At 56.4% G+C, this 23,763-nt stretch overlaps 1 protein-coding gene across 6 annotated transcripts in view; it reads right to left on the bottom strand.

The window, feature by feature from the left end:
* Nucleotides 1-23,763, bottom strand: part of MACF1 (microtubule actin crosslinking factor 1) — a 133,427-nt gene that overhangs the window by 39,493 nt on the left and 70,171 nt on the right. For all 6 annotated transcript variants that reach the window (XM_068417751.1, XM_068417754.1, XM_068417749.1 and 3 more), the window contains exons 45-57: nt 23,288-23,464; nt 22,677-22,800; nt 22,149-22,357; nt 21,440-21,757; nt 20,358-20,524; nt 19,199-19,355; nt 18,325-18,442; nt 16,876-16,938; nt 15,430-15,671; nt 14,816-14,945; nt 13,517-13,716; nt 12,302-12,797; nt 10,231-11,702 (exon numbers count right to left, since the gene is read on the bottom strand). In XM_068417751.1, coding sequence (XP_068273852.1) covers nt 10,231-11,702; nt 12,302-12,797; nt 13,517-13,716; nt 14,816-14,945; nt 15,430-15,671; nt 16,876-16,938; nt 18,325-18,442; nt 19,199-19,355; nt 20,358-20,524; nt 21,440-21,757; nt 22,149-22,357; nt 22,677-22,800; nt 23,288-23,464 — 3,873 coding nt within the window. The remainder of the gene's footprint in view (nt 1-10,230; nt 11,703-12,301; nt 12,798-13,516; nt 13,717-14,815; nt 14,946-15,429; nt 15,672-16,875; nt 16,939-18,324; nt 18,443-19,198; nt 19,356-20,357; nt 20,525-21,439; nt 21,758-22,148; nt 22,358-22,676; nt 22,801-23,287; nt 23,465-23,763) is intronic.

Here is a 23,763-nt window from a genome sequence, read left to right as displayed (position 1 = left end):
CTGGCTCGGCTCCGGCTCCGGCTCCCCCCGCGCCCCGGCCCCGCCGAGCCGCGCTCCCCCGGCCCTTTGTCGGCGACCGGCACCGGCTTTTCCCCGAATCGGCGCTTCCCAGCCGAGCCCCGCGCTGGGAGGGGGCCTGGTCCCTCCCCACAGGCACCCCCTTCCCCTCACCCCCACCCCTGCACAAAGAGCCGAGTTATTAAATCGCCGACATCCCCCCCAAAAAGTGCCATTTTTGCCTTCCCCGAAGCCGCATCGCTCTGCCAGCGCTGCCAAAAACCCACCCGCAACTTGTCACCCCACGCCTCGCCAGCTCCTGTTCCCAAAAAACTTCATTTTTACAGCCCCAGCTCTGGGTTGGCACCGTGCTCCCCCCACCCCGAGACCCATCACCCTCTTTTTTCCCCCCACCCCGACCCTCGGGTTTAAGAGATGGGGAACACTAAGGCCGGCGGCCACGGGGCTGGGAGAGGGCGGCAGCCCGGGCGCGTGAATCACGGCTGCGAAGCGATGCTGGGGGAAGGCACAGACTGGGGAGAGAAAACAGGAGGGCTCGAAACAGCCTCCACGCATCTCCAGGCAACAACCCACCCCACCAGCCACCAGCCAGGGGATGGATTATAGCGTCGGGATAAAAATACAAGAGGCTGGGCAGGTGCTTAACGCATAAAAGTGTGCCCCAATAGTGCCAATGCCAGGAGATGGTGACCTCGGTCTGCGCTTTGCCGTGCCACAGCTTCACCAAAAGCCTTCCCCACCCCACCATGTTAGAGCTGAGAGGTTAAAACCAAGGAAGAGATGAAAAGTCTGATTTTTTTGACGTGCTGCAGGTGCCTGCTGCCTCTGAAAACACTAGGGCTTGGCCAAGGTCATGGCACGGCTGCGGTGGGAGCTCAGCTTCGCCGTCCCCAAGCCCTTGGACCCTCTGTCCCAAGTGCCCCGGCACCAACCGCGCACGCAGCAGCTCCAGTGTTCCCCAAGGGGCTTTTTCCTTTCCAAGAGACGTGAACGGGTGTTTTGTGGAAGGGGAGGGCTCGGGGCTGGGGAGGAGAAACGCCCGTTGAACAGCCCGAAGTGTGCGGCGGGGCCGGCTGCACACCGGGAAATCTTTGGAAACTCCTTATTTCCGTAATTAAATATGACCAAGGAAAAGAGCAGGAGGTGGGGAGGGAGTGGGGACCTGGGAGGGGTGTACGAGCACCCCCCCGCAGCCCCGCGCTGCACGAGGGGGAGCCCCTTTGCCATGGCTGTCCCCTCCACGTCCCCCCAAACCCACAGAGGGACGGTCAGGGCTGGCCCCACAGCCTCCAGCACTGCGAGAGCGTCCCAAAACCCACATTTTTACACTTAGGGGGGGACACACACCCCAACTCTTGGTCCATATTATTAATCCAGTGCAGCTGAAACAACAGGGACAGGGCGGCCGTGCCGTGCCAGCGCCCCGGCAAAGCTGCCCCCCGCTCCCCGGCTGCCACCTTGGCCGGGAGCTGGTGGAGCAGGAGCAGGAGCAGGAGCAGGAGCAGGAGCAGGAGCAGGAGCAGGACCGTTACTGCTCCGGGGCCCCTCCGCGAGGAATCCCAGGCATCCGGGCTGGGGCGCGGAGGCTTTTTGTTCCACTGTGAAGAAGGAACGAACGACGTGGAGCTGCCGTTTCACAGCCAGAAATTCTTTTCCCATTTCCTCACCAAGTCACGTGCCAGAAGCGAACCAAATCTTCCTCCAACACATCCCCCCACTGTCTCCAAAACCATCAGGGAAATACTGGGCAAGTACTAAAGCCAATTAAAAACCTGCTGTCCCTGGCTTGAAGATCCGAGCTGGAGCTCTCGCAGGTTGCCCAACTCATGGGTCATTTGGCTGTAAGCCACCAAGTGCCACCCCAGCGATGGGGACAGAATTGCTGGGAATTGCAACTTCAGGGCTTTGCTCGAGCTTTGCTTTGGTGCGAGGGAAGGACAGGGCAGGACGGGAAGGTCCTGTCTGAATTTTTGTCCTTTCGGATGTCTCCGAGCGGCTCCGGCACGCAGAGCCCTGCCAGCAGCACGTGCCAGGATTGAAATAAAAGGCTGATAGAGCTTCAGAGCTGCAGCCCCGAGCTCAGGACAGCACAGCTGCTCGCTTCGCAGCTCACCAGACCCGTGGCAGTGGGCAGAACAGACCCCCAAGACCCCTCATCTGGCTTTTGTGTAGTCACCAAACCTCTCGCCTGCGCCGGTACCAGCACGTCTTGGGCAAACCCGAGCTGGGGGCTCACGGCTGCGGATGATGCCTCCAGGGAGAGGAGCAAACCGCTCTGCCAAGGGCTGTCACCCAGCCCAGACCCCCTCGTGTCCCCAGAGCCACCCCAGGCCATGTGATGGGCACGTCCTGCAGATAAAGACCCTCAGCTAAAACCCACCCGGAGGTTTTCCCAGACTTGCTCCAAAGTAGGAGCATCCCCGTTTGTCTCCTGGCCCTGAGGGTTTCAAGCTTTCCTCATATGGCCACTGGCCACTGGCCACGCGTGCCTTCCCCGTCACGGGCTGATGTCACCCTGTTTACCACGGCGTTACATCCCGCGCGCCGCAGCCGCCACTGTTTACATGGGGAAGCAGTATTTGGAAACCGATGTATTTTTAGCTTTCTTTTAATGCATCTCAGCAGCTGGAAATGAGGGACCTGTGTTATGTGACGAGCAAAAGAGCCCAGAGACAGCTCAAGATCTCTGATGGACACGTCGCTAATGAGCCCAGGGTACAACCAAGGGCCTCCTTCGTCCTCAAAGCTTCTTTAATCGTCACCTTGGTGCCCTCCTGCCCTGGGCAGCGCAGCACCCGCTTGCGGGTGGGTGCAGGAGAGCTCCTGCCTTTGCACCACGAGCTTTGTCCCTACAGGTCTTGCTGACCCCGTTCCCCACGTCCAACTCCATGTGGGTCACTCTGTCCCCCATATCTGACTCTGTGAGGGTCACCGAGGTGGTGGTGGGTTTCAGCCTCCCTCAGACGCCGCAACCAACACACAAAGCCCCATCACGCCCACCCAAAAGCCACCTTAGAAAGGGCTGGGGAGGTTTCACTGGGATTTTTACCAGAGGATTCACGTTTTTTGAAGCCTTTGCTGCGTTTGTCCGAAGGTCAGAGGGATTTCTTCATCCCCTTGCAGTGCTCCCCTCCAAAACTCGCTCCTTTAGCCAAATCTTTGTTTCCAAGCCCCGAGCTCCCAGCCTGTCCCGGGCTAATCCCATCCCACCGTGCGGGGCTGGGTGCTCCCTTATCCCCTCGGCTTACAGCTGGCTTCAAACCGATTTCACGTCAGGCCTGTGCCCACCACGCAATCCCTCTCTTCAAAGGCTGCTCGCGACGCGGGGACAGCCAGCGCGCCTCTTCAAGCAGCAATTTGCAACCTGGAGCCCGTTAATCCGGGACTCTCCTCCGCAGGGCTGGGGGAGGAAACCTCGGCTGCCTCCACGGGGGTCTGCACCTCTGCTGCGAAGGCAGCTAATATAGATGTTGGTATAAATAATTCTCCTGGATGTTACAGCCCCACACCGTGGCATCCAGCGCTCCATCGCTGTGGAGCCTGGGGCTCCCCTGGGACCCCATCTGTGCACACAGGGCACCCCGAAACAGCCTGGCAGCACCCTGAGAGAAGGGCAGAGCCATGCGCCAGAGTCCTCGCATGTCCTTGGCATGGGAGGTGCAACCTGCTGAGATGCCCATCTCTGTCCTCTCCTGCCAATCCCCCTCCCTGGCTGCCAGCCTTCGCTCCGGCGCTGCACGAGGGCGGGTGAAGCACCCCGGGCTCCCCAGCCACCCTGCTCCGTGCTGCTGCTGACCCAGTGCCCACGGGCAGGGTGCTGCCACCCCACTGCCCACCCTGGGGAAATGGAGAACTGCAGAAGCTACTCCTCACCCGGTGTCAGAGCAACGGGGGACAGCAGGGAGAGACAAGGGATGGGGTGATAAATAAACTGTTCTGGAGGCTCTTTAGGAAGTGAGGTAAGCGCGTTATCATCCAGAGAATCCTCTGGATGGGAGACATTTTAAACCACTCCTTCAGCAGAAGAATTGGCAATTGTTCTCGAAACGCTGCGGTGACTAACGCAAGCCCCAGCCCTTCCCCAGAGAAGCCCCCGTCTGCCCCAGTCACTCCCTTCCCCGGCAGTGAATGGTGACAGGAAAGTCCTGGGTTTACTCCAGCACGTGCTTCCCCCAGATCCCCCCTCCACGGCCACGTCCCACCAGGACCGGGCTCCTCTCCCTCCTCTGCTCAGCTCTTGCAGACACCAAGGTTCCCATCTCCTCCTCCCTCGGATCCTCAGCTCTCCCGGCCTCATGCTAAGCTGGTATTTTTAGTATCTCCTGGAAACGCTGCGAAGTGTCACCACCACCAGCTAACGAGCGCTCTTGCAAGAGGACATTCCTAGGGCCACGTCCCTCAGCTGAGACCTGGCAGGGTCACCAAAACATCTGCACGTGGGTGGCTTTGGAGCGGTGACCTGAGCCAGCTCCTCAAAGGGACCGTTGGATCACAGCCTCATTGTTCTACGGTCAAGAAAAGAAAAAGTGATTTGGTCGGTGTCAGCAGCTCTCGGCTTAATTCGCTCTTGTTCGGGATCAGGGAAGCGCCTGTGCCTCCCTGCTGACAAGTCAAGGTCAGAACCCATCTCTGCGGCTCCCCGACAGGTTCACTCTTCCCTTTGCGATAAAATTTATTTCCAAGGAGCGAGGAGGCTGCAGGGGCCACTCGTGCCCAAGTGCCTCTTGTGCAAAACCACATTTATTTACACCACGCCTGGATTACCAGGTGAGAAGGGCTCCAACCACCACCACGGCTCTGCACCTCCAGCCAGGCTGGGTGACAGCCTCCTCCCCTGGCACAGCCCTCGCTTCCCACCCCCATTTATCATCCTCTTCTCCAACGAGGGGAGATGGTGCCTTTAAGGCAGCTTAACAGCTGTCAGAGAGGAGGCATTTTTGCCTGTGTTGCTGATGCTGAAAATACTGACCAGAGATACTTTAAGTAGGGCTGGAAAGCGTTCAACAAGAAGACACCGTCGTGCAGCCGGTCCCCGCTCCCAGCCCAGTCCCACCCAGCTGCTCCCAACTGGACGACTGTCGGGAGCCGCACGCATTCCTCCGGGGGCACAGAAGGGTTAAAAATATCCTCGGCCAGGCTGGGGCACAGCAAGTGGCAGAGCGTCTTGTCCCTGCCCCATCCCATCCCAGAAACCCACCTCCCCTCTCCCACTGGCCACGCACCCCCAGCTATGGGGTTTTGGGGTATATGGTTGGGTGTGCAGTTACCAAAACCAGAATCACAGAATCAACCAGGTTGGAAGAGCCCTCTGGGATCATCGAGTCCAACCATTGCCCTGACACCACCATGGCAACTAGACCAGGGCACTAAGCGCCATGTCCAGGCTTTTCTTAAACCCCTCCAGAGATGGTGACTCCACCACCTCCCAACGCCTCCCCGGAGGCCTGGGCATCACCTGCGAGCACACATTCCTGCTAACGCACTGTCTTAAGAAATTAAGGCTTGGAGTGTAAACGCTTCGGTGTAAACACCTTGACCCACCAGCACACGGATCCCCTCCTGCTCTCCGGTTCAGCCCCCTGGTCCTGAGGTGGGACGCAGGTCTTCCTCTGCCCGTCCCAGGGAGCAGCTCTGCAGCGGCAGGAGCAGAGCCGCCGGGCCCGGAGACTGAATCACAAAATCATTTAGGTTGGAAAAGACCCTTAAGATCCTCAGACGAAGATCACAAAACAGCACTTGTGCCATCAGGGCCCGTGGCCGTCCCCAGCCCGCCGAGGAGCGCACTCTGTGAACATAAAAGGGATAAACTTCTGGGAAGAAACCACCCATTTCAGCTCTCCTGCAAAATAACCACCGAGGGACGGCTGAGGGAGCTGGGGGTGTTCAGTCTGGAGAAGAGGAGGCTCAGAGTGACCTTAGTGCAGTCTACAACTACCTGAAGGGAGGTTGTAGCGGGTGGGAGTCGGCCTCTTCTCCCAGGCAACCAGCGACAGGACAAGAGGACACAGCCTCAAGCTTAGCCAGGGGAGGGTCAGGTTGGACATTAGGAAGCATTTCTTCTCAGCAAGGGTCATTAGCCATTGGAAGGGGCTGCCCAGGGAGGTGGTGGAGTCACCATCTCTGAAGGGGTTTAAGAAAAGACTGGACATGGCACTTAGTGCCCTGGTCTAGCTGCCATGGTGGTGTCAGGGCAATGGTTGCTCTTGATGAGCCCAGAGGGCTCTTCCAACCTCATTGATTCTGTGATACCCCACACGGCGCCGTGCAGCCACGTCCTCATCCCACGCCTCTCCCTGCCACCAATGCCCCGTCCCACCACAACAGCTCAGGAGGGGGACGCGATGCCCGTGAGCTCCCTTGTACCCCCTCAAGGCCACGGGCTACCAGCAGCCCCCTCTCCCAAAAAGCCGCAGCACCTGGGAGAAACCCAGGGACACCGTCCACGAGGCACACGGTGATTAGCAACGGCGGCATTTCTGAGTCAGCTCCTCGTCTGAAAGGGTCCGGGAATTAAGGGAGTCATAAATAGAGCACCCAAGAACGCCAACGTCCCCTGCTGCTTTCACTTGGGGTGAGGACCCAGAGTGGGGTTAGACACAGCGGCATCTGAACGGCAAGATGAGTAACGCTGCTCAGGGCTTTACTCACTCGCTGCATCACCCCTCCTGGGATTTCTTCCCTCGTTTTTATTTTTATTTAAGCAGACAAAGAGGTGCTGAAGGGCTCCGCAGGCCCCGGACGACCTGACCTGCTCCAAAATAAAACAAGAGTGTGGCTTTGGTTATTGCTGTCCAGGGATTCTCCCTCCCCCAGCATAAAGCCTTTACTGGTGTGAGGGAGCGGTGCCTGAATTCACTGCGTTGAGCAACTCCAGTTTCAAACCTCCCCAAAAGATCCTTGTCGGGAGGAGAGGCAGGACCCCCAGATCCCATCTCCTCCCTCCTGCCCTGCCAAAGCCCTCGCCCGCCAGGGTCGGATGCGGTGGGTCCCTCGCTCCCCGCAGCAGCCCCCCTCCTGCTCCCCCCTCGTCTCGGGCTGGGGCAAGGGTGGGGTTTAATTAACACTCGGAGGCGAGATCCTGGATAAGCAGCGCGGCGTGTGCCAGCCGCGGCAGGCCCCGGCTCGCCGGCATTCCTGCGCCGTGCCCCAGCGCCGGCAGCAGACGTGGGGCGAAGCGCAGCTGCGGCGACGGCATCGGGAGGGGGCCGGCAAGTGGCGACCGTTTGGTTATGTCAAGTTTGATGCTTTTCCTTCAGTCCCCAGAAACCAAAACCACTCTAGTGTGATGTGACTGGGGAGGCAGCGGCACCTTCCAGCCCCGAGCATCTTCTCCCAGGCAACCAGCGACAGGACAAGAGGACACAGCCTCAAGCTTCGCCAGGGGAGGTTCAGGTTGGACATTAGGAAGCATTTCTTGTCAGCAAGGGTCATTAGGCATTGGAAGGGGCTGCCCAGGGAGGTGGTGGAGTCACCATCTCTGGAGGGGTTTAAGAAAAGCCTGGACATGGCACTTAGTGCCATGGTCTAGTTGCCATGGTGGTGTCAGGGCAATGGTTGGACTCGATGAGCCCAGAGGGCTCTTCCAACCTCATTGATTCTGTGATTCTGTGTGAAGAGCCCGACTCGGCCGTGTGATGCTCATGGGGACATGGCACTGAAAGATCCCTCCAGCTTTTAGTTGGTTTTACACCAAAAAGGGGCTCCTTGGAGAGGCAGCAATGGGAAGACAGTCACTGGGGTTAAACCCGTGAAGACCAGGAGTTAAGGATGAGGTCCCTTCGCTCTGACAGCTTAGCATCAGCTAAACCCGTGCTGTTCCTTCTGTAGCACGGCTGTGTCTGAAGCGATCCGTCGGGATGGCCATATAAGCACAGGCTCCAAACCACAGAAATGCCTTTCAGCTGCACTTGATCTCACCATGAAACTAGGGGCTAAACTAGACGACCCCATAAAGCCTCTTCCAGATGGGTTTCTTCAAATCCTCTAACAATGTGGTGCTCCCAACCAGTCCCTACCCATTTCCCCCCACCCCCTGAAGGCCACGTCCACCTTGCATCGCCATCCTGGCTTCTGATGGCCACAGGGGCCAGGGTGGGCTCAGCCCCTCGCTGTAGCCATCCCCACCGTCGCGCCCGCTCGCTGAACCGAAACACCTCCTGCAAACAAAGGTTCCCCCTGAGCACGATCCCACAGCTGCTTCCCAGCCTCCCGCCTCCGAGAAACCCGGCCCAGAGGAGCACTTAGAGCAGGAGAGGGCTCATCCCTCCCGGAGTTGGGTTTAATCCCCCTGTGACCTGGGAAAGGGGCTGGGAGGGGATAAAGGAAACACATGGGTGGCAGTTCTCCAAAAGTTAAAGGTTTGTCGTAGGTTGTGGCCTTTTGGGGCAAGTTTGAGGGGTGTTTGCAGGCAGGAAAAGAAAAATATATTGGAAGCTTCAAATATAAGCTGCTCCGAAAGTCATCTGCTCACGGCCTCTGTCAGAGCCTTCAATAGATCTTCTTTATTAAAATCTGGACACAATGAGTCCAGAAGTGCCCACCTTTGTCAAGGCTGCATTGGCAATGTGCCTGAAGCCCTGGGGCCACACCTAATTTGCATCTCATTTACACAGATGTTCATTATAATTAATGCCTTAAGACATAATATCTGCCCGCATTTGAGCCTCCTGGACAGACGGACCGTGACCGCTCCCGGAGAGCTCCAGCCACCCCATCCTCCTGCCCACGCTCAGCTGCATTGTCCCCACGCCGCCCTGGGGAGCAAAACCACTGCTGCAATTTTCATTTTCCCACAAAGAAAGACCCCAACGGCACCACGTGGCCTCGATGGCCAATGAGTGGCTCCTGGTAAGGACATGTCACCCCCCCAAAGCACCCTTGGCTTGTGCAACCCAGGCCACCGTTGTCTTAAAGGGTCATCCTCAAGGTCACTGAGATACAGACCATTTGCAAGCGCTACGATGGGTTAAGCTGCTCCTGCCAGCCCGGCCAACCAAGCAATTGGCACCAGCACTGGGTTTCATCATCATTTCTAACACGAGTTGCTCAGCTGGGAATAATCCCTTGCTCTGCAGGAAAGTTTCACTGGTTTTAAGGACTAGAAACTCGTTTTTGGATATATTTGTTCCAAGAGACTGTGCGGTGTTTAACGCTGAAGTTAAATCCTTCCCATCAATAAAAAACTGCCCAACACAAGAGTTAACAGCAACACGGTCAGATGAGTTTGAGTTTGCCCCGTAAATGCCACTTCCGAGCTCTTTTTTTGGACAGGCAACCCCCAAACCAGAAACACCTTGTCCTGGTGAAGGTTTCACAGAGCTATTAAGCAGTGGAACAGGATCAATTAGCCATGAGATGAAAAGTAAATGGCTGTAAAAACGCCTCCCCCTCCCACCCGCCATTAACACCAGGAAATGAGCAGCCAGATGTAAATCAGCCCAATCATCAGCTACCGAGCACACCAGCAATAGAAGTTTCACAGCAAGAGAATTTCTAAGCAGTATTAATATAATTAATGTACTGTAACAGCATGACCCAACACCATAATACTGTATAAAAAAGAACCAAACACACTCCGACTCTTCCCTCTCTCAGCATTTCATGCAAGCCTTGATGGTCTCCATCAGCTCTTTGCTGGAAACATGAAGAGCCCATAGCAAAACTCTGCCTTGGTTTTATTCCCTGTGTGTGTCCCTTGTCCCACAGTTTATCTGTGGCTTCATTTGTACCCAAGGACCCCAAAATGGACATAATGTGTGGCCCAGATGAAGTGAACAACAAGCAGGAACGGTGGGCCAGGTAGAAAGACCTGCAGGATGATCTGATCTGGACTAGACTCTCAGGTGATGTCAACTTACAGTTCAGATGGACTCAACTACATCCCTCCCTCCCCCAAAACCTAAATGCCAACCACCTCTACACGCTGACGAGGTGCTGGCACGCCAACATTACACAGCACAAGAACAGGGAAAAGCTTTTTTCCTCCCAGCCACAAAATCTTTCTGCACCTTTTCACCGCAGACCACCAAGTCCAGCAGTTGATCTTACATTCTCCAGAGCAAGGATATTTCACTACACCAAAAATGCTGACGTTATAGCAACAAACAACGAAGCCGCGACAGCCTGAAGACCAGAGGTCCTACACAAAAGACCACAACACTAGACTTCAAACACCAAACACCACTTAAGAAACGTTACAGCATGAAGACTTACCTTGAAGTCTGCCAGCTGCTGGTTGATGGTTTCCACCTCTGTTCCCACCACCCACTGCAACGCCTCGTTCTCCTCCGCCGCGGTTGTCATGTGGGTCAGCTCCTTCAGCCTGTTGTAAAAGTCCTCGACACGAGACAGTGTCGTTTCTACCTGCTCCTGGCGGTTCTTGCCTCTCTCTGTCAGTTTGCTGCACTGTTTATTCAGCGTCTCCAACTCACGTTTCAGTCCTAATAAATCGGGGCTCCCTTCGTCCTCCAGCATCTTCTTACATTCACTTTCAGAAGCTTCAATGTCCACCTTCAGCCTGTGGAGTTTGCCCAGGAACGTGCGAACATCCTCCGCTTGGGACTGAAGGCTGTCAGAGTCTCTCCCGATGGGGCCCATGCTGTCTAGCTCATCATCGAGATCCGCCAGTTGAGAGAACATCTCCCTGACCCGATTATTGAATTGGCCGATCCCTTCAAGCTTGCTTTCCATGAGTGTACAGCAGTCATTTACTTTCTGCTTCACAGCTTGGAAGTCCTGCTGAGCCATCTCAGCTTGGCCTAAGAGCTGGGAACAGTCGGACCCATCTGGGGCATCTTCTACTAGACCTTGAGTTAAGTTTTTCAGATAATCCACCTGTGGCTCCAGGGCCTGCAGCACCTCCTGCTGTGCCCTGAGCTTCTCCAGATTCTTGTTGCTGCAGGCTTGCGGCCCTAATGCATCGTAGATCTCCAGCTGGTGCTTTGCACCTTCCAGCTTCTTCTCGATGTTCTTGAAGCTCTCCTGAAACTCCTTGAGCCTCTGTGACATTTCTTCAATGGAGCCAGTCTTGGCTTGCAGCTCTTCTGTGATGGCATCCATCTTCTGATTGATGCCAGCCTTCTCATCCCGAATGTCATCCTCGTCGGTCTGAGAAGTGTCAATCAGGATGTCGGCAGCGCTGTTCAGCATCTCCAGCAAGGAGCGGCGCTTCTCCACGTCACTCAGCAGAGCCTTTGACCTCAGAAGAGTCGCCTCCAGCTGCACTGGATCCAGAGTGACTTCCAGCTCTGACATCTTTGCCTTGCAGTCCTCCACCCAAGGCAGGAGGTCCTCCACGTGCCGTTGGTACTTCTGAGCTTTCTGCAAACAGTCCTTGAGCTTAGAGTGCCTATCGGCAGCCTGCTTGCTGAGCTCTTCCCAGTGTGTTTTGAGGCTGACCAACTGGTTTTGCAGAGTGGTCTTCTCCTCCCCAGGCTGGACAGAAAGCAGCAAAGATTCTCCCTCGGCTACAATCATCTCGTAGGAGCCACTGTGTTGGTTGAGGCTCTTCTGGAACTCTTCTTGTTCCTGAATCTGGCTCTGTAGCCTCTCCAGTTTAGCAGAAAGAGGTTGGCTCTGAGCTTGCTGGCACAGTTTGTCATCTAGCCAGGTCCTGAGTTCATCAAACATATGCTGGAACTGCTGGGAACTCGCAAGCGCAGTCTGCAGTCGGTTCATCCGGTCGGCTGCAATGGAAATGAGATTAGAACGCGACAATTAAGCTGAAATCAAATAAGCAAAGTGCAATTATTTAAAATCATCTCAGATGCACCAACTGTGTTTTGATTAACAGGAAGGAGTTTTCCATTGCATCACTCGCCTTTCTGCTCACTGATTCATAAATTTCTTAAGTGGCAACAGGCAATGAGAACACAGTAGCCTCGGTTCTCCTGACCAGTCTCTAAATGCAACCTCAAGAGGCATCCCAAGATTAGGGGGTGGCCACTGAGTGGGTCTTCTCCATGCCCCGTTCTGAATTTAGGAACCAGGTTTTTGTTCCAAGCAGAGCACGTGCCACGCTGCTGCAAGCCAGGCAGGCTTCTTGAAGAGCCACATCAGTGGGACTAAACATCTCTGCTCACTCTCCAGGCTCAGGTACATCTGGAGTGTGAACTCTCCTGCGCTTCATGCCACACAAACCACCCATGAAGCACCCTAAGAAATGATAAATGGAGCTTCCCCTATTATCCTTAGAAACCCAGCGATGGGAGAGCCCTTTGGCAGAAAGCAGGGGTGGAGGTCAACATCCCAACATCTCTTAAGCAACTTCTCCACTCTGTCTCACCTGCCAGGTCTTCCAGCCCCTTGAGAGGAAGCGCCACCGTCTCCAGCCGTTTCCTTAACTCGTCTTTGAGATACTGCTCCCCAATGAGGACAGAGAGGTCCTCACAGAGGGTCTGAGCCTCTGCGATCTCCTCTTCCAGCTGCTCCAGGTCTGAGCGGATCTCACTGGTTTCCTCCAGCTGCTGTTTCACGGCATCGGGCTGCGTGCTGACGGCAGATTGGCTGCTCAGGCGCTGCCCGACCGCCTTCACCTTCTCGGAGAGGCCCTGGAGGAGCTCCTGGTACTGGGTGCTCTTCACTATGGCTTGGTCAATTTGGCTGGAGCGGGAGTTGAGGCGTTCCGTTAGCTCGGACCATTTCTGATTAACCCCTTGGAGCTCTTCCCGCACCTGGTTAGCGGATGGAGAAACATCTCCAGGGCCAGTTAAGATGCTCTGAGCCGCCTGGTTGAGCTGCTCATGCTGTTGTCTGCGAGCTTCAAATTCCTTCAGCATAAACTGGAACAGAAATAACATAAAAATGTTTGCACAAACCTGACAGCTCCGAGTACACACAGTCAAAACAAACCAGACGCCCAGGGGCTTCACCCAGCCCATGGAATCAGGAGGAACAAGCCCTGGGGTGGGATGCTAGTTGGGCTGGGGAGACCACGATTTACTGTGACCTTGGAGCTTCAAAAGCTGGGAGGGGTCTGCGACTCCAGTACTTTGCTCTCTATTTGTCCCACTGCTGTGTCATGTAACATAAACCAGTTAGATGAGAAGGAAATCTGATGATGTTAACTGGGGCATTTTATTTTATGATGTGGCCAGTTATGGACATGTCCAGGTTTGGAAGCGGGAGGTAGGGCAAGGGCAGGCTGCCAGGCGGAGGAGCAGCATTAGCAAGTCCCGCAGAGCATCAGCACAGGTCTCGTTTAAAGCAATTTCACTCGCCAAGAGGGGCCAAAGTGATTCACTGGTGAGTCAATCCGGTGCGGGGAAGGGAGCTTGAGCGCTGCACCCGTTCCAAGTTACTCACAGTAGCTCGCGCTCAGCGGGGTTTGGAGGACTTGGGAGAGGAGCCATGAGGTCTCCCGACACGCGCTGCGTGGCAGAGCACTCGCAAGACAAATAACCCCGAGCGCGATCTTCCACCTCACTCACTGCACGAGCCACCCTCCCCCCTCCTTGTCCTGAGCCCACCCTGAAGACGCCACACGCAGCTCCCGGCTCACCTGGACCTGCTGCTTCTGCGCGTTCAGCATGTTGGGGTCGATGGAGAGGGGTCCCAGCACGCTCATCATGAGCTCCTTCTCCAGGAGCCAGGGCCGCAGCTGGGCTTCGGCAGCCTGGAAGCTGGCCAGCTGGTTCGCCGACTCCTCCAGCTTCTGCTGCCGCTCTGCTGTCGCCTGGCTCGCTCTTTCCCACCTGCAATCTGAAGCACCGGCTCTGTTGGCAGTGGTCGCGCTCCCGGCCAACCCACCCCTCCACCAAGAAGGTTTTTCACCCTCCCTGTGGTTTCCCCAACAGGAAACCTCCTCAGCTTTTCCATAAAACTAGTGTGGCTCTATTCACTCTCCATCTCATAAGCCATCACCCATTTCTAATGGCCACGTGGTCTTGGAAGCTCATAGAAAAAAAAATCTTGCAAGCAGGATTTCTGCGCTCTAGTCACTACTGCCACGAGCTGGTCTGACCTTGGCTGAGCCATCTCACATCCCTGGCTCGATAAATGAGGATACTCTCATGGGTGTCAGTCCTCACACAGCACATCATAGAATCCCAGAATCAATGAGGTTGGAAGAGCCCTCTGGGCTCATCGAGTCCAACCATTGCCCTGACACCACCATGGCAACTAGACCATGGCACTAAGTGCCATGTCCAGGCTTTTCTTAAACCCCTCCAGAGATGGTGACTCCATCACCTCCCTGGGCAGCCCCTTCCAATGGCTAATGACCCTTGCTGAGAAGAAATTCTTCCTAACGTCCAACCTGACCCTCCCCTGGGGAAGCTTGAGGCTGTGTCCTCATGCCCTATTGCTAGTTGCCTGGGAGCAGAGGCCAACTCACATTCAGATCTCCTGGATGGAGAACTCCATAAATGTGTTCCTGCTATTTCAAAGAGAATCTCTGGGCTTCTTTTTAAACACACAGTCTTGTTTAGTCAACATTTCATTACCTAGGATAGCCTTACTAATGACTGGAATTTTATATCAAGCAGTGAAGCTTTTAATCAAAATAATCAACCCATGTCGCTAAGGCTTTTTTTTTTTTTTTCCTTTTTTTTTTTAAAGAAGTAATTTAAGGAGGCGAGTCTTTAAAATATACATCCATCACAGATCTCATTCATCATGACAGCGCTCATCTCAGGAACACCTTGTACACCAGACAGCTTGAAGAGGAGTTTGCTATTTACTGAATTTTAATTAGAAGTGACTCTGCTCTGCTGTGACTTTGGAAGCACCCTGCAATCCTGAACCGCTTCGAATGAGATGTTTCAAGACAGAAGCCTCGCTAAGGGCTTCAGGCACTTACTCAGGTCTTCTTGCATCTTCTTCCAGTTTGCTGCTTCTGGAGAATCTGGATATTTCTCCAGCAAGCCAGAAAGTGCTTCCTTCACCTTCTGGATCTTCCCAGAATTCTGTTCCAATTCAGCCAGAAATGCCTGGAAAAGAATCATTCGACCTTCCTCAGACACAGGGCAAAAGAATGAGATCACCGAGCAGGAACGAAGCAGCAGCTACAAGCTGGGGTTGGGCAATTTCTGTTCTTTGCTCTAATGAAATCACGTCATTTTATTAGCAATGCTGTGAGCTAACTTGGCTCCGAGAGCAGGGAAAGGCTGGGAATTGCTTTCCAGGAGAAGTTGGAGTGACCCAGCAAGAAGGGCTACAGATAAGCTCCTCTCCCCTGAGCCAAACGCCTCAAACAGGTCTAAAAGCAAAGAGGTCGAGCACAGCGCGTGGGCTCCTGCTCCACGAACCCGCCCGTGATCCCTCCTGGGGAAAGCCCTTCTGTAACCCAGGGCAGAGCCTCGCTGCTAATCCTTCTAGTCCTGCTGCAGCAAAGCCCATCTCTGAGGACCTTTGGGAGGAGATGCTCAGATCTCAGACCCTCAGATCAGGTTTTTGCTCTGGAAGAGAAGTTACCTTGTTGTGCTCAGCCTGGGCTCTCATTGTCTCCGTCTTGGTGGGTGAGGAGGAGGTGTCCAGCTCCGACAGCATCCGTTCCTTCGACTCCAGCCACTTCAGCATCGAGCTCGCCTCCTCCTGCACTTCTTGCATCTTCTCCAGCATAGCCGAGAGCTGCTGCTGCCGTTCCCGCAGCGCCGCGCCGAGGCCCTGGTACTGCTGGGTCACGTCCGACACATCGCACTGGATCTCGGTCAGATCTGTTTCCAAAAAGCAGCCCGAGATCAGGACCACTGCCCGCATTGCCCGTCTGAAGCTGGACTACCAGGTACTAATCCAGCCCTGGGCAGCCGCAGCCAGCCAGGCAGGAGGAGCAAGAGGCCACGCGGCCGTTGGTCTGTCTGCAGAGCAATGTCAGGCTATAGAATCACAGAATCGTTTTGGTTGGAAAGGACCTTTAAGATCATCGAGTCCAACCATTAACCCAGCACTGCCAAGGCCACCACTAACCCCTGTCCCTCAGCACCACATCTACACGGCTTTTAAATACCTTCAGGGATGGTGGCTCCACTGCTGCCCTGGGCAGCCTGTGCCAGCGCTTGACAACCCTTTTGGGGAAGAAATTGTTCCTGATCTCCAATCTAAACCTCCCCTGGTGCAACTTGAGGCCGTTTCACAGAATCAGTCAGGTTGTAAGAGACCTCTGGGCTCATCGAGTCCAACCATTGCCCTGACACCACCATGGCAACTAGACCAGGGCACTAAGTGCCATGTCCAGGCTTTTCTTAAACCCCTCCAGAGGTGGTGACTCCACCACCTCCCTGGGCAGCCCCTTCCAATGGCTAATGACCCTTGCTGAGAAGAAAAGCTTCCTCTTGTCCTATTGCTTGTTACCTGGCAGAGGAGCCTATCCTCACCGCTCACGCCAGAGGGGACCTTCCCGTCGCGCCCCGTACGCGTGTTGACAGCTTGCAAACAAAGCAAATGCCTCCGTGTCTGTGAGACTGATGCAAGCTGAGCCCCCCTCTCGCAATGTCACTGCTAATAAAGTGTTAAATAATCTGACACCAAAATATAAAGCCCTTTTAATGCACCTATTATCTCGTTGAACCGGTGAAGTAACAGCAGATAATAGGCAATAATTAAAATTGCTCTTCAAACTGAAGGGTTGGATGCCGTTATAATCCCTTAGAACCAATAAATTTAACTGCAGGCCTTAAAACGAGCTCCTGTTCATCAGCTTTTACCACCAGTGATGGGGTGTCAGGGTGCTGCCCCTCTCTGTCCTTCAGCCTGACCTACGTCCTCCACAACCGCCTGCCCGCCCCGGGGCTCCGGCTGCCACGAGCCTATTTGCGGGCTCATTTCACCTGCCACGGGACGCTGACGGTGTCACACCGGGGTTTATGTTCTCACAGATGGAAATGCACAGACAAAAACGGACAGGGAGACGGTGCAGCTCACCTTTGCACGTGTGGTATCCGTTCACGCTGCCTGCAGACCCTCCCGGCGCGGGCAGCGCGGCACCTGGGCAGAGGGGACAGGGACAGAGGGACAAGACAGACGCGTTAGGAGTGCGGACGGCAAGCGATGGATGGCCCTCCATGACATGGACCACACCGGCCACCAAGCATGGACGCGGCATCTCCAGGGGCCTGGTGCTGCTGGACCCACCGGCTCAGCACCGAGCAATCGTCTCAATTCAATCTGGGGTTCATTTAGTTCCCCCCCTCCCCACACCCCTCGCGCTCTCCTGAGCTGCTCCTGCCTCGTGGGACGGCAGCAGAAGAGCTGAAGCCGCCTGGAGCTGGGCACCTCTCCCAGCATCACCAGAGACCAGCGTGGATGAGGCTCCTGTGTGGACCGTAATACTGGGACCACCGGCCAGCTCTCCACGCCTGGGAAGGCGCTACCCTGAGCACGACTTTGTGAGTTATAATATCAAGCGAGACTGCTGAATGCCTTCGCTGAAGAGATTAACTCCCCCGAAGAGATTAACTCCCCCGTATTCTCCTTTTCTTAGGGGATGAAGCTATTTAAACCCGCCCTGGTGCACGGACACGCTCTCTTTGCCAAGAGGCTCCATGCAGGATGCGTCAGTGTCCCCTCCTTGGCCACCAGACACCGCAGCCACACTCACAATCAAACTGGGTTCCTCAGAAACGTTATCAGGTGAGTCTCTCTCTTTCTAACCACACGTTTCAAAGCCTTCATGGATGTACGGGGCTGCAGCTTTGGTCACCCCACGTGGGTGACCATGTGGGTCACCCACAACAAGCCTCTCCTCCCTTCTCGTGGAGGTTTCCCACCGAACTGCTCATCAAGTGAACCCTAACAAACATATCTAGACAGCGAATTCCCATAAATGCCCATCAACGATGAGAGTCCAGGGACTTGTTCTCACAAGCTGGAAGACATCTCTTAGTTGGTTTCCAAACGAACCAGACATCATCTCATTGCTCCACAGACTTGAAGCCAAAAAGGAGCCTAGTAAATCACATCTGAACGTCGCAGTCTTAAATTTCATCCAGATACGAAACCCAAATACTGGAGTTTGATTAAAACCCTCCAGTCCTTAGGAGGCTGAAGCACATCATCAAGAGAAAACAGGAGCCACCTCCGCTGGGCTCAGGGCAAACACGGGGTAATTTAGTGCTCATTGTGCTACAGCAAATGAAGCCAAGTTGGTGGGCCCCGAGCGCTTGGCTGCTGCATTAACCCAACAAGTGGCAGCGACTCGACCACAGGGCTGAGCCCCACGATACCTGGACCACCGTGGGCCCTCTGAAGTTTGTAAAAAAGGGGGAAATAACCCCATTTTTTGCTTGGGGCGTGCTCAGAGAAGATGCAGCAGTGAGAGCAAACAGAGTGCCGAGGAAGGAGGCATCCTCGGAGAGCCGGGCTGCGACTCACCTGCCTTGGACGGGGTGTCGGGGGCCGTAATCTCCACGATCAGGTTCTCCAGAAGGGTCCCTCTGCGGCCGATCTCCTCCACCTGGGCCCCCTTCCCCTTCCACTCCTCCAGGAGATCCTGGTCAAAAGCAAAGGCCGGGGTCGGGGGCTGCGCTTGCCCCACCACAGCCCTCCTTCCTTGCCTGTCACCTCCATGGTGGCACTGAGACACGGTGCCCAGGGAACTGGCCAAGGGCACACAGCGAGAAGACTGCACTGGGAGAGCGGGTGTCTTTATTTTTGTTGGGGGGAATCAAAGAGCAAAACGTTCTTCCCTGACTAGCGGGTCTGTCGCAGGAAACCTTCTCCCTCCTACTGTTTTGGGGACCCCCCTCCTCCTCCTCTCGCCATGACCCAGCCGCACGCAGGCCCGGTCCCGGCAGCGCCTGGCAGCGCGCCGGGGGTGCGAGGGCTGGGGGTGACTCAGCACCCGCTGCTCTGCTCTGAGTCAAACCCACGGCAGAGCCGGATTTAAAGCATCACGGTGCCGGAGAGGAGCGGGGGCGGATGGCGAGAGGCCGCCTCCCGTGTCTAGCAAGGGGAAAGACTCCGTGAAAATGAGTTTGCTCAGGTCTCCCACTCCCAAATCCTCACCCCGAGCAGGCAGGGGGAGGGAAGGGAAACCAGGCGGTGCCCAGGAGGACCTTCACGCTGCTCCCTTCTCCACGAGGCAGGGACCACTGGGCGCAGCCCCGCAGCGAGTACGGGGGAGCCCAGGACCCCTGAGACCACAAAACACCTCCCAGGACTCCTCTTCCTGGGATTTACGCCACATTCCAGCATTTCCACACCAGCTGCCAACTCTCCCAGTCCGGTTCCAGCTCCCTCTGCCCACCTGGATCTGCTGCCGGCGCTTGTGCAGCTCCTGGGTGCCCAGGGAGGTCTCGGCAGGCGGCATTTTGCCTTCGCTCTCCTTCAGCCACTTCCTCACAGCCCCGACCAGCTTCCGAAATTCATCCAGTTGCTCCTGGCAGGACGACGCATCCTTTTCTCTGAGAGTGAAAAGGTTTCGGAGAGTCAGAGCTCGTGCTCTGCCTTGCAATTACCCCCGCTTGAATGTAGCCCGGTTGTGTCTCCAGGAGCCTTTCTTTTTATTATTATTATTATTAGATGTTGCTTAGGAACAGCGCACGCAGCGCCAGCCAAAGCGGGCTGCCCGCCGCAGCCTCCCCTCCCTGCTGTTGGCCCCCCAAGCCGTGGCCAGTGGCACTTCTGGGGTTGCCCCGGCACCACCGCGGTAGCCAACAGCTGCGGGACCACCACGGCCAGCCCGCGCTGGCCCTGCACCGGGTTCTTTGTCCCGGGGGACACGAGGCTTTCGGGAAGACAGGGCTCATTCATGCCGGCTCGCCCCAGCCAGCTGCAGCCCGGGGGAGGCCAGGCTGGGCCACCCCCCCCTCCCCAGCCACAGCTCTCGGCTATTCAGCCCATCCTGGAGGAACAAGGCAGCCCCCGGCCCCTCCGGCCGCAGCTGGGGCCGCTCTCTGTGCGGTGCTGAATTTCTGGGGATTATTATGAGCTTCATCTGATTTTCCCCATCACCTTCCCTGTATTCACCAGGGAGGCTGGGGACACAGCCTGGGAGGTGTGACCGCCTGGGGACACAGGCGAGCTGCCCCTCCGACCCTGCTCACGCTGCCACGGCTGATCTGAGCTCAAGCTTCTGCTAAATCTCCCCTCTACCCCCAACTTGAGGGGACCCCAGGGACAGGCTGCTCTGCTCTGTCACCTCCCAGGGAGCACGGATGGAGCTGGGGCAGCCCACGTGCTGGCTCCTGCAGCACCAGGAATTTTTCCCGACGCCCCCGGCCAAGGCTTTTTTTAAAGCGTCAGCTGGAGCGAGCTGCTGGAGCTCCGGTGTGGGAGGAGGGGGGCAGGAAGGGTTTGCTCCTGCCCCCCCCACGTGGAAAGGGGATCTCCACAGGGTCTTGCTCTGACCACAAAGCCACCCCCAAACCCACCTCCCCGGGTTCAGCCAGGTCCCTGGGACTCACCTCTCCTTTGCCACCTTCTGCAGGTGCAGGAAGTCTTTCTTCAGGCTCTGCAGCTTCTCCTGCTGCTGGGAGGCGCCGGGGGCGAAGCCGCAGGAGCCCAGCTCGGCAACCAGGTGCTCCAGGGCAGCCAGGTCCTCCTGGTGCTGCTTCATCTCCAAATTGAGCTCCTGCCAAGAGCAAAGGGTGATGCCCACCGTGCCCTCGCCAGCAGACTGGGGCAGAGGGGATGAACTGGACAGCCCCGTGTCCCGGTGAGCTGGAAGGACCCTCTGTGGGCAGCACCATGAGCTGCACCAGCACCAAATCGGATGGGGAGCCCTAGACCAAGCCAAACCACCCCCCCCCCATAGCACAAATGTCTCGTTTTACACCAACTTTGAGCATTTCTGAGGCTGTGGTGGAACCACCCCCCGTAGCAGAGTGCTCAGAGGGAGAGGAACCCCCCGCGGCCGTGACCACGGGGACCCACGGCACCTCCGAGGGCTTTGTCACATCCTGCACTGCGCTTGCTGCCAGCACTCCGGCGTGTATGAGCCCCGTGGAGTCTTTAATTGGTAAAACCTTGCTATATTTGGCCTGGCCCCGAAGAGCCTGGCTGGAGAGCCCTTCCCAACACCAGCCTGGCTCCGGGGAGATGCCATTCCCCTCTCTCACTGCCGGGAACAGCCTCAGCCGCTCTGGCCGCGCTCCCTTCCCCAGGCCAAGAGCCAGCACAGGTCCTGCGGACCCTGCCAGCCTGGGAGCGACCCACAGAATGGTTAAGGGTTGGAAGGTGCCTCTGGAGATCATCTAGTCCAACCCCCTGCCAAAGCAGGGTCACCCAGAGCACGTTGCATCGTGTCCAGGTGGGTTTGAATATCTCCAGAGAAGGAGACTCTCCACCCTCCCTGGGCAGCTTGTGCCAGGGCTCTGGCACCTTCACAGTAAAGAAGTTTTTCCTCATATTGGGATGGAACTTCCCATGGTTCAGTTTGTGCCCGTTGATACTCATAGCAGGGGCTGTTCACCCAGGAAGAAATCATTGCAGGATGGCCCTGCCCTAGGAACCCCACGAGGTGGAGTCTCCTCCCCCCGCATCTCACCTGGATGTGCTGGGAGAAGCGAGCGATGTCCCGGTCCGGCTGGTTCCCCGACGCCAACATCCGCGCTCTGCTCTCCGTGAACTGCTGCAACTTCTCTGAGAGCTGCTCGTAGCGCTCGACCTTCGGCAGGAGGCCCTTCAGCGCGGCCTCCCCGTCCCGCTGCCGCTGGCACAGCCTGCCGAAGCGCTCCGTCGCCTCTGCCAGCTTGCCCTGCAGGGCAGAGGCCGTGGGGCTGTCCGCCGCCTCCATGAACCGCGTCACCATCTCACGGGTGGCTTCCAGGCAGCTCTTCTGCCGGGCGAGGTCCTGCTTCAGCTTCTGCAGTAAGCACACACAGGGATGGCAGTTTAGGAAGGCTCTCGAGCCAAACAACGGGTGTGAAGAGGCTGGGCCGCCCTTGGGAACAGCAGCGCACACTTCGAGACAACCAGGGTCAGGGAAGAAGAGTTTTCTCTCCCAGTTTTCCTTTCCTTTCTGATCCCCCCGACCTGCTCTGCCTTTCCCCAGTGCCTGGTATCCAAGCCCTACTTGTTAGCAAAGAAAGACTTTCAACAGGTCTGTGTCCTCACTTAAAGAAATGAAGGAAAGGTTACACACACACACGGAGTCACAGCGTGGTTGGGGTTGGAAGGGACCTCTGGAGATCATCTAGTCCAACCCCCGGCCAAAGCAGGTTCTGCTCATATCCCTGGTAAGGGACCAGCCTTACCGCGCTCGTGGCAAGCGAGTCCTGGATGGAGGTGGAGGAGAGCGCGGCCGGCTGCTCTCTCTCCAGGTTCTTCTCGATCTCAGCCACCGCCTGGAGGAGGCTCTCCAGGCTCTCCTGGACGCTCTGGGACTGGGCGATGGATTTCTGGAGCAGGTCCGAGCGCTCGGCCATCTGCTGGGAGAGGCTCTGGAAGCGGCTCACGATGGCATCTGCGGGGTTCAGAGCAAAGGAGAATCAGCAGTGAAGAGCTTCTCACCTGGTGCTCGGAGAGCAGCAAGGGCCACCTTTGGCTCCTGATGATGAATCCCCATCCCCAAACTCAGCAGCGAGACAGGGGACCTGACACGAATGGCCAGCCTGGATCACAGCCCTCCCACGTGCAGACACAAGCCCTGTAGATGCATTGCTGTGCGCCTTTGTCCCACCTTCCCCCAAAAGTGGGAGGCTTCATCATCCCTCTCTCCCTGGTTGCTTTTCACGCTCTCCCCAACCATCCCTGCCAACGCAGGCGGCCGCTTGGCTCTGTACCTGTTGTTTCCTGAACGTGCCCGTGGTCCGGGGCCGGCTCCCCTTGTACCTCCAGCAAGGCCCGAGCTGCTTTCTGGAGCTTCTCCAGTGGCACCTGATGCTCAGCGAGGTCTCCCTGTAGCTGCTGCTTTGACACGAGACAAGGCAAAATCAGCAGTGGGTCACACGCAAGAGACCTGCGCCCGCGGGGAGCCCAGGGCTCCGTTTAAACCCTGCTGAGGGATCCTGGTCACTTAATCCCCAAATCATTAAGAAAAATAAGAACGTAGGTTGGAAGGTCCAACCTCACACTGTGCGTGGAGCCGGCTCAGGGGCTCTGGGCTGTCCCAGTGCCCAGGCACCCTCATGGGGCAGGAACGTCCCCCTGTGTCCCACTAGGATGTCCCCTATGGCAGCCTGTGACTGCAGCCCCTGGTCCTTGCTCTGAGCACCCCTCAGAAGAGTCCAGCTCCACCTAACCTGCAGCACCGGGACCTCCTGAGCCTGCAGGTACATCTTGGCACTCAACCAGGGAAAAAAGCGAACGGATCGAGTCTCTTTCTTGCTGCTGACGGCTCAGAGAAGCAGCCAAAGTCCCATCCAGACTCCAGTGCTCCCCCAGGACCCCGTACCTTGGCGCTGGCGAGCTGCTGCTGCAGAACGGCCGGATCTGAAGAAACCGTCTCCGAGAGCAGTTTCCCAACGGCAGCTTCGCTCTCCTGCAGCCATGTCCTGAGAGACTCTGCCACCTCCTGGAACTGCTGGTAGTGATCCAGCAAGGTGCTCAGGTGGGAGCCAAGCTTGGTGCACTGCAAAGGAGCAACAAGACGTAACGGGAGGATGCACACAAGCACAGAGCAATGTGGAAAAGGCACAGAAATCATCAAGAATGAAAAAAAAACGATTAAAAAAACCATCTTGCCCTACGTGTTAAAGGAATTACAGGAGGCAACATGCAGATCAACACCAAGACAGAGGGTGTTACTCCTGCCCAAGCCCTGAAGACAATCCTTGTCCTACAACCTCCATATGTGCTAGAAGTCCAGCCAGACACTCAAGGGAAACATCCCTCTGCCATCCCTGCTCATTCTACACGCACAGGAGGAAA

This window comes from Nyctibius grandis, chromosome 24 (genome assembly GCF_013368605.1).
Source record: "Nyctibius grandis isolate bNycGra1 chromosome 24, bNycGra1.pri, whole genome shotgun sequence".
Classification (NCBI taxonomy): domain Eukaryota; kingdom Metazoa; phylum Chordata; class Aves; order Nyctibiiformes; family Nyctibiidae; genus Nyctibius; species Nyctibius grandis.
The sequence above is the reverse complement of the archived record's forward strand: the minus strand, read 5'-3'. Positions and strand labels throughout refer to the sequence as shown.